This window comes from Serinus canaria, chromosome 13, assembly GCF_022539315.1.
Source record: "Serinus canaria isolate serCan28SL12 chromosome 13, serCan2020, whole genome shotgun sequence".
Lineage (NCBI taxonomy): Eukaryota > Metazoa > Chordata > Aves > Passeriformes > Fringillidae > Serinus > Serinus canaria.
Window position 1 is genome coordinate 17,848,468 of NC_066327.1, and position 7,271 is coordinate 17,855,738.

At 61.8% G+C, this 7,271-nt stretch overlaps 1 protein-coding gene across 1 annotated transcript; it reads left to right on the forward strand.

Annotated features, from left to right (window-relative positions):
• The first annotated feature begins 5,530 nt into the window (after window positions 1-5,530).
• On the forward strand, window positions 5,531-6,784 carry POU4F3 (POU class 4 homeobox 3). Its single transcript, XM_050979711.1, has 2 exons — window positions 5,531-5,650; window positions 5,924-6,784. The coding sequence occupies exons 1-2, from the start codon at window positions 5,531-5,533 to the stop codon at window positions 6,782-6,784; spliced, it is 981 nt and encodes a 326-aa protein (XP_050835668.1).
• Window positions 6,785-7,271: the final 487 nt, after the last annotated feature.

Consider the following 7,271-nt stretch of genomic DNA (forward strand, 5'->3'; position numbering starts at 1 on the left):
CTGACCGCGGGGACAGCCCCTGACCCTGGGGACAGCCCCTGACCCCGGGGATAGCCCCTGACCCTGGGGGATGCCCCTGACCCTGGGGACAGCCCCTGACCGCGGGGACAGCCCCTGACCCTGGGGACAGCCCCTGACCCCGGGGATAGCCCCTGACCTCGGGCGCAGCCCCTGACCCTGGGGACAGCCCCTGACCCTGGGGGCAGCCCCTGACCTCGGGGACAGCCCCTGATCCTGGGGACAGCCCCTGACCCCGGGACAGCCCCTGACCCCGGGGACAGCCCCTGACCCCGGGACAGCCCCTGACCCCGGGGACAGCCCCTGACCCCGGGGACAGCCCCTGACCCCGGGGACAGCCCCTGACCCTGGGGACAGCCCCTGACCTCGGGGACAGCCCCTGACCCGGGGACAGCCCCTGACCCTGGGGACAGCCCCTGACCCTGGGGACAGCCCCTGACCCCGGGGACAGCCCCTGACCCTGGGGGCAGCCCCTGACCCCGGGGACAGCCCCTGGCCTCGGGGACAGCCCCTGACCCTGGGGACAGCCCCTGACCCCGGGGGCAGCCCCGGATAGCGGGGGCACCGGCATCGCCCCCAGCCCAGGGCTGTGACTGCTCTGCTGTCATTCATCTCGTTTTTGGGAGCCGAATTCCTTTTGTGCCTCGTCTCCCCGAGCCTCGTGTGGCGGGGCGCTGCCTGCGCTCCTGACGAGTGAGTTAATTATAGCCCGTCCTGCGCCGGCAACCTTAAAGCACTCCTGCCAGTGATTTATTTAAACACTGATGAATTATACATTTCTTTAGTAATTCATGTGAAAATTATTTGAAGTCAACGCAACATCACGTACCTCTCTCTGTGTGCTCTCTCGTGGTGAAGGCTCTGTCAGCCAACACTTCCATCCGCTCTTCCCTTCAGCTGCTTCACGTGGCTCTGGGCTACCCGCGGGTCGCAGAGCAGTCAGGGGGCTCCTGGAACACCCTTAGGTCCCACTGCTGCTGTCGGCACCCAGAGGGAGCTGTCTCTGACTCTAAACAGGCTGGGCTCTCCCTGGCTGTGGGAGCAGACTGCCCCTTCCCTCTGTCCGTGCTTCCCGGGACACCCCCGGCCAAACCTGCCCGTCCCCGGCCGGAGGAGCAGGTGTGAGGATGCAGAGGTGCTGCTCCTCGGCAGGGCAGGGCCAGGACTGCTCGTGCTCCCGCACTTGTGGCACCTTTGCTGGGCTGGGAACAAATACCCTTCACTGAGTTAGAGGGTGAGACCTCGGGGGCAGCCCAACCTGCCAGCGTTGTTCTTCTGTCCCCCCAGGACTGCCCTGAGAAGATACAGCTGTTTCACTTGTTGATTAGCAAAAACATTAGGAGACCTACTGTTTCAGGGCATGAATAATTAATGTTTGTTCCTCGTTAACTTCTTGTGGCAGAGTCCTGTTAGATGCATTTAGATGTATTTCTAGAATTAGGAGCAAATATAACCAGATGCCTGGCAGCTGAGTGTTCTGTTCCAGCTGTGGAAAGCACTGCCCCATTGCTCCCATCCTCTCTGGTAGGAAGGGGAGAGTTTGTTCTGATCAAGGCTGATGTGTCCTTTATTGCAGTTTTAATTACAGTGAATGATACATGTAAAAATTCTATAATTCATGTACACTACAAGTGAGTAAAGGACGCCACTCCCAAGAGAGTGGCCACCTGTTTTCCTGGGATCTCAAATCAAAACCTTGCTTCCTGAAAAATTCAAAACTAAGTTGTTGAACTTTCCACCTGCTGCTTTTGGACAAGGCTGTTTGTCCTGCCTCCATCACCCAGCACAGCAGAGCTGCAGCACAACTTCAGCACTTCTTGTGCTCTAATGTGGCCACAATGCTCTGCTAATGCCAAAGGCTTTGGGGTTTGTTTTAGGATTCACACCCACAAACACCCACTCAGCCCCTGGAGCCACCTGTGCCACCTCCTGAGGCCAAGGACGTGCCCAAGGCTTTGCTTGACAAGAGCCCCTCTGCATCCAGCAAAGCTCTGCTTGGATTTAGTTACAGGAGAGGAGAGAAAGCACTTCTAACTTAATCTGAAGCAACGCACAGGCCCCAGATGCTCCCCCTTGCCTCTCCTCTGAAGGCAGTTCAGCAGCTGTGCCAATGCTCAGTCCCTCTGGGGCTCTCTCTGGGTCTCTGTGGGGTGGCCCTCGCTGTGCAGACCTGCAAGTGCTCCCTGTCTGCAGAGGAAGCCCACCCTTGCTGTGATGCCGCTGGCAGCTGCGCTCTTTGAAGCACTTTCCATCCCATCCCCACCTGCATTAAAAATTTCCCAGAGCGATGGGGTTCCTGCCCTGGTCCCTCCCTTTAACCCTCCAAATTCTGCAAAACTCCCCTTTGGGTCCCACAGTTCCACCCAAGGCACAGCCCAACCTGCAGCTGCTCTCCCTAAGCCCATTCTTGCACACCTGCCCTGGAACTGGCTCCACACAGGAAGGGCTCTGGGGGACACCCTGCAGAGCCAGAGCAGTCCCAGGGCCAGGCCCCCTCCTCTGGAGCCCGACACTGCCTCGGCCACAGACAGCTCCTGTAACTTAGCAACTTTTTCTTTGCTCTGTTAAGGTGGGTTCTTCAATCTCCTTAATGAATAAGAGAATCAGGCCAGGTAATTGATGCTTGCCCATTTAGCTGATGAATAATTGACTGTCTGGGTAACCCGAGATATTTCCTCGATCAGATTGTGCAGTGGAACAAGGGCATCATGCGGGGTGCAGCATGGCTCCCAGCTGTGGGCGCTGGAAACGGGCTCAGGCTCGAGAGGAACCTCCCACAGTCAGCTCTAGTCCTCTTCCTCCACATGGACCAGGCATGTGAGCTCCAGCAGCGGGCCCATGGAACCTCCTGAGGTTCAGCAAAGCCTAGGGATGATCCCTTCCAACCCAAACCATCCTCTGAGTCTGTGATTCTGGTAACTGCCTGCATTTCAGCAACAGAAATTATTTTATCACATAAACCTTGACTCAGGTCTGGAAGCAGGATTTCTTTTCCAGATCCACAGTGAAGACAAGCACAAGGGCAGGACAATGAGACCTGGCCAGGCCTGGAGGGGAGCAGGGGAGGGGAGCCCAAAGCCCAGAGCAGGAGCAGAAGGGGAGAAGGTGCTGTGTGAGAAGGTGCGGGGAGCTGTCCCTGTGTGTGCTTTAGCTGCTCCACAGGCAGACACTGCAGCAGCCTCCAGGGGAGCCAGGTGTGCAGGACGTCCTGTGGCTTTTCTGAACAGTTAAAGATTCAAGTTCTGTCAGCTTTGTGACTGTAACACACCGTGCTGCCCCCAGACCGTGGCAGAGAGGGTACCAGCATGAATTGTGGATTAAATAACTCATGGTTTTATTTCAAACTTCCCAGGAAACTTTCACAAAATTTCACAGGACATCACTCCTGTGTCAGCATGTACTGCATATTTTTTAAACTAGATGGAGTTCATACAATGAAACCTAGAGCCTATTGGCACCACTCTATGATGAGCTTTGAATTAAAATCTAAATAAGGACAGAATATTTTGATGTATTAGGAAAATTGATAACAATCCATGAACTGTGACAAAGGATAAAATAGCACATGCTTTTAATCTGACTTTTGCCTCCAGATTTCCAGTGAGTCACCAGCAACGTTTCATCAGAGTATGGGTTTGGGTTTTTTCTTCCAGAAGTGTCATTAATTATTTACCAGTAGGTGAATGATCTCTGAAATCTATTGCAGTGACACCCCTGAGTCTGCAGACAGTTTCTGATGGCAAACCATCTGGGCTCCTTTAACTTGTTATTGTTTATCCTTTGGACTCCTCTCCCCCGGCTGTAAGGTGTAACGGCAGCAGACAGGGCCAGGAGCATCAATATTTTACAGCATTAATTAAAGGGAGCTCAGCAGCTGCATTGCCCGGCCCGGCTGCCTGTGGGAGGGGAGGACCGCGCTTACGGCGGGTGGCCAGGAGAGCTGTCCTGGGACGGGCTGGGAGAGGGACCCCTAAGCTGTGACAGGGGCCAGGAGAGCTGTCCTGGGACGGGCTGGGAGAGGGACCCTTAAGCTGTGACAGGGGCCAGGAGAGCTGTCCTGGGACGGGCTGGGAGAGGGACCCTTAAGCTGTGGCAGTGGCCCCGAGCCCCGCGCGGGGGTTGCACAGGTGATGCTCGGTGTGGCAGTGACAGCGGGACCGACAGAAGGAGCGTGCGGGGTGCCCGGCAGCTTCTCCTCACTTGGGGGGAATGAAGCAACAGCAGAGAGACGGAGAAAGCTGCCAGTCTTGTGCGAGCACCCTCGGAGCCGGGGCCGGGGAGTCGGGCTCTGCATCCGCCCTTCACATCTTCTAGTTCACCGGCGTTAACAGACAGCACTAAATAAAGGGAGGGTAAAACCAAACCAAAACAAAGGCCTGAAATTTATCCCTTTATTAATTACTTCCAGCAAGCAGGGCCGCCTTTAAAGCGGTGCCACTTCAGATAAAACTTTCATGCAGCTATTTAGGGCCTCTGAAATATAAATGATTTCCTTTAAATGTTTTATCATAAATCAGGGCAGGCAGCTTCGCCACAACGCGCCGGTTCCCCCCGGTGGGAGGGAGCTGCTAGCCCGGCCCGGCCCGGCCCGGTCCGGCCAGGCGGCGGACCCCGGGCGGGACGGAACAGGACGGGAGCGGGCGGGCCCGGGAGCGGCGGGGGGCGGGAGCGGCCCGGCCCCGCTGCCGGCGCTGTCCGCGGTGCTGCGCCCCGCGCTCCCGTCCGGCCGGGCCGAGCCGCGGCGGGAGCCCCTTCCAACCCGAGCCGTCCTTGGTCCTGCGATCTGGGCTCGGTGCGTGTTTCCAAAGGAACCCGTTTCACCACAGCAGCACCGCTTCTTTTCTCTGCCCACGATCAGTCAGTACGTTTGTCAGAAACCAGACGGCAGCCCCTTCGGCTCTTGGTGCGTATTACCGAGGCTTAATAAGACTTGGAAACTTTAAATCTCGGAGTAGGTTTTATTTTTGCTTAAGAGCCTCGAATTTTGCAAAATATTTGCATCGCTGGTGCCTCAAAGTACAGTAATGTCTAAAGATGTGTGAAGATTGGGAGAGCAAAACTGAAAGGGCCGCCAGCAGTAGAACAGTGACAACTTCAGAGCCGCTTTCCCGGGGCTGGGTATGGGGACGGCGGCTCCTCTGCTCCAGAGGTCAGCCCGCGGGTTTAGCCCACGGAGAAACGCCCGCTCCTCCCCTCTTCCCCCGGGACGTGCCGGCCGAGGGAGGAGCGGGATCCCAGCGGGAGTGGCCCGGGGGCTGCGAGTCTCTCCCGGCCCCAGGCGGGGGCTGAGGGCGGCGGGCCCCGGGGTACCGGAGGGTCTCGCCGCCCGTGCCCTGCCGGTCGTGCCCGGGCGCATCACGCGTGCGCGGCCCGTGTAAGATGAGTGCGGGAGCGCGGGCGGGGCGGGCGCCGGCGGAGCTCTGCCATCGAACACCGCTCGCTCGGGCAGTGCCGAGGGCAGACACAGCCCCGCGCCCATGCCCGGGGCCTGCCGCCCGCGGGCCGCGCCGAGATGATGGCCATGGACGCCAAGCAGCCCTTCGCCGTGCCCGCCGCCCTCCAGGAGCCCAAGTTCCCCAGCCTGCACGCCGGCAGCGAGGCGATGCGCAGAGTTTGCCTCCCGGCCCCGCAGGTACGTGGATGCAGCGCAATTCCCGCTCTGAGCCACATTTTCTGACAGGCACCGGGTTAATGTTTTTTTCATGTCGGCAGCACCACCGCGCGTCGCGGCTCCGCGCCCCCCCCGCGCCCGCCCCTGATCCGCGCCATGCGGAGCGGGGCCGCTGTCTTCCTATTAATTTTTATGACCTGAGCTCCGGGGAGGACTCGCGGTGCCGGGGCCGGTTTTTCAGGCGGAGATGACAGAATTCCCCACTGACCTCGCCATGCGTGCTCTTGCTCGCAGCTGCAGGGCAATATATTCGGGAGCTTCGATGAGAGCCTGCTGGCCCGCGCCGAGGGGCTGGCGGCCGCGGACATCGCCCCCCACGCCAAGGGCCACCACCTGCACCCTCACTTCAAGCCGGACGCCGCCTTCCACGCCATGAGCGGCGTCCCCTGCGCCGCCGCCGCCCTCCCGCACCCCGCCGCCCTCGCCACCCACCCGCATCCGCTCCCGCACCCGGCGCTGGACGGCGGCGACCTGCTGGAGCACCTCTCGCCGTCGCTGGCCGTGGCGGGGCTGACCGAGCCCCCCGCGCTGCCCGCCCCGCTGCCGCCGCCGCCGCTGCCCGCCGCCGCCGCGGGACCCCTGCCCGTGCCCGTGGGCGCCCCGGGGGCTCCCGCGCCCGCCGCGGACCCGCGGGAGCTGGAGGCGTTCGCCGAGCGGTTCAAGCAGCGGCGGGTGCGGCTGGGGGTCACCCAGGCCGACGTGGGGGCGGCGCTGGCGGCGCTGAAGCTGCCGGGCGTGGGCTCGCTCAGCCAGAGCACGATCTGCCGCTTCGAGTCGCTGACGCTGTCGCACAACAACATGACGGCGCTGCGGCCGGTGCTCCAGGCCTGGCTGGAGGGCGCCGAGGCCGCCCGGCGAGCCCGCCCCGCCGGCCCCGACCCGCCGCCCGGCGCCGACCGCAAGCGCCGGCGGACCTCGATCGCCGCGCCCGAGAGGCGCTCGCTGGAGGCGTATTTCGCGCTGCAGCCTCGGCCCTCGGCCGAGAAGATCGCGGCCATCGCCGAGAAGCTGGACCTGAAGAAGAACGTGGTGCGCGTCTGGTTCTGCAACCAGCGCCAGAAGCAGAAGCGCATGAAGTACTCGGCGGTGCACTGACGGCCCCGGCCCGACCGCCCCGGCGGCGCGGCCCCTAGAGCCCGGGACGGGACGGGACACGACGGGGCGGCACGGGACGGGAGGGGAGGGGAGGGGACGGACCTCCCTGAGCGCCCCCCGGCCCGGCCCGGCCCGGCCCGCCGAGCCAGCCCGGGACAGAAGCCCGGCGGGGCGCGGAGCCGGGGAGCGAAGCGGCGCGGCCGGCATTCCGCGAGTCCCCGAACTGCTTTGGCGGCGGGCGAGGCCTCCGGGGCGCGCCCCGGGCAGAGCCGCTCCCACCGCGCCCGCCGTCCTGCCCCGTCCCGCCCCGGCGAGCGAGCCCCGCGCCCCGCTCCCTAATAAAGCTTTATTTTTCAACCCGCCGGGACGTGTCGTTCCTCGTCGCCCCGCGCAGCAGCGCCAACAGGAAAACCCGAAATAACCTGCAAGAGCAATTGCACCCTCAATAAACGCCCCTCAGAGGGGCGACGCCCCGGGACACTGGACC